This window comes from Pelobates fuscus, chromosome 4 (assembly GCF_036172605.1).
Source record: "Pelobates fuscus isolate aPelFus1 chromosome 4, aPelFus1.pri, whole genome shotgun sequence".
Lineage (NCBI taxonomy): Eukaryota > Metazoa > Chordata > Amphibia > Anura > Pelobatidae > Pelobates > Pelobates fuscus.
The window spans coordinates 292,704,088-292,705,823 of record NC_086320.1 but is presented as its reverse complement, the minus strand read 5'-3'; the positions used below and the strand labels follow the sequence as shown (position 1 = coordinate 292,705,823).

At 48.1% G+C, this 1,736-nt stretch overlaps 1 protein-coding gene across 1 annotated transcript; it reads right to left on the bottom strand.

Annotated features, from left to right (window-relative positions):
- Nucleotides 1-701: 701 nt before the first annotated feature.
- On the bottom strand, nucleotides 702-1,385 carry LOC134609442 (uncharacterized; the record flags this gene model as incomplete). Its single annotated transcript, XM_063453118.1, has 1 exon — nucleotides 702-1,385. A coding segment is annotated over one exon (684 nt), but the record flags the coding sequence as incomplete, so codon positions are not given.
- Between the last annotated feature and the right edge of the window lie 351 nt (nucleotides 1,386-1,736).

Here is a 1,736-nt window from a genome sequence, read left to right as displayed (position 1 = left end):
GAATTTATTAAATATATTAAGAGCCCTATTGTAAGTGATAGCCGTGTTTGGTGATAATGCTTGGTGAGTGAGTGCTCTAGCGTGGTTCAAGAGTGTGCTTAATCCAGGATTAGCTCGTGGAACCGTGGTGTCCTGGATGGTTGTAGGTGAGCCGTTGGGAGTGCCTGAGAAAATGCCTGAAATTGAGAACGAGAAAGAGCGTCAGCGGCCGTGTTGTGAATCCCCGGGATGTGAAAACAAACTAAGTGAAACTGGCCGGATGCTGCCAACCAGGTCAGCTTGCGAATCAGCCGCATGATGGTTAGGGAAGATGATCGCCCTTTGTTCACGATTTCGCAAGCTGCCGAGTTATCAGAGTAGCATTTGACTGCCTTGCCAGACCAGAGATGACCCCAGGTGTGTGCGGCCGCCACAATGGGATAGATTTCAAATAAAGCTGAGGTCTCTCTGAATCCTGGCAAGGCATCCGTCTCAGTGGGCCAATGGCCCCTGAACCAGTGGTTCCCGAAAATGGCTGCAAAACCGGTATTGGCTGCTGCGTCTGTGTGGATGATGGGTGAAGAGGTGGAGAGAGGGGGAATAAACATGGAGATTCCATTCCAGTCTTTCAAAAACTTCCCCCACATAGCTAGGTCAGCCTTGGCGTGGGGGTCCAAAGAAACTGTGCCAGAGTCCGGAACTCCGTGCATCAGGCAAAGAAGTCTGGATATGAAAGATCTTCCCTGCGGAATGATGCGCATGGCAAAGTTCAGGGATCCGAGAAGGGACTGAAGTTCCTTCCTAGTGCAAACATCATTCCGCAGGAACAAGTCTATTTCCCCTCTCAAACGTGTCAGTTTGTCGTGAGGGAGGCTAGCTTTGAGGTTAATCGAGTCCAGTTCTATCCCCAGAAAGGTCAATTTGGTAGTGGGGCCTATAGTTTTGGCTGGGGACAAAGGGACTCCAAGTGTGGCAAATAGTGCAGTAGTGCTTTTGATTGATGTGGGTGATGTTGACCCTGGCTCTATAAGTAAAAAGTCGTCGAGGTAGTGGATAACGGAGTGACACCTGGTGATGTTCAGGAGCAGCCAGCACAACGACTCTGCGAAAATGTCGAACAGTTTGGGGCTGCTACGAGAACCGAAAGTGAGTCGTGTAGAGAAGTAGTATAGATCACGCCATTTAATACCGTGTAAGTGCCAGAGTGAGGGGTGCATGGGTAGTAATTTAAAAGCGTTAGTAATGTCCGTTTTGCTAAGCCAGGGTCGGTTACCAGATGAAATTATGGAATGTATGGCGTCGTCGATGGTTACGTATTGAAGTGAAAATTCGTCTGCTGGAATGAGTGCGTTTATGCTAGGAACAAAAGAGGAGTGCGGTGCCGATAAATCAATAATTAAACGTTTTTTATTAGAATATTTGTGAGTAGCGATGCCAATGGGGTTAGTGCGCCAGGAGGAAAATGGTGAAGAGGTGAAGGGGCCTATCATAAACCCGTTGGTGATTTCTGAGGCAATGAGGGAGTCTGTGGAGACTGGGTCTAAACGTGCAGACTGTAGATTAGGACATTCTAATGTACCTGGGGGAATGGCAACTATACCCGTGAGAAACCCTTTAGTGAACCCTGTGGTGAGATAATCTACCAGATGCCTGCTAGGGTGAGACCTTAGATAAAAACCAGGTTGTCGATGTTTATGTCGGTTAGTCATTTGTTTGGTGACAACCTGGCTGGACACATGGTCTTAGTATGTGCCCTG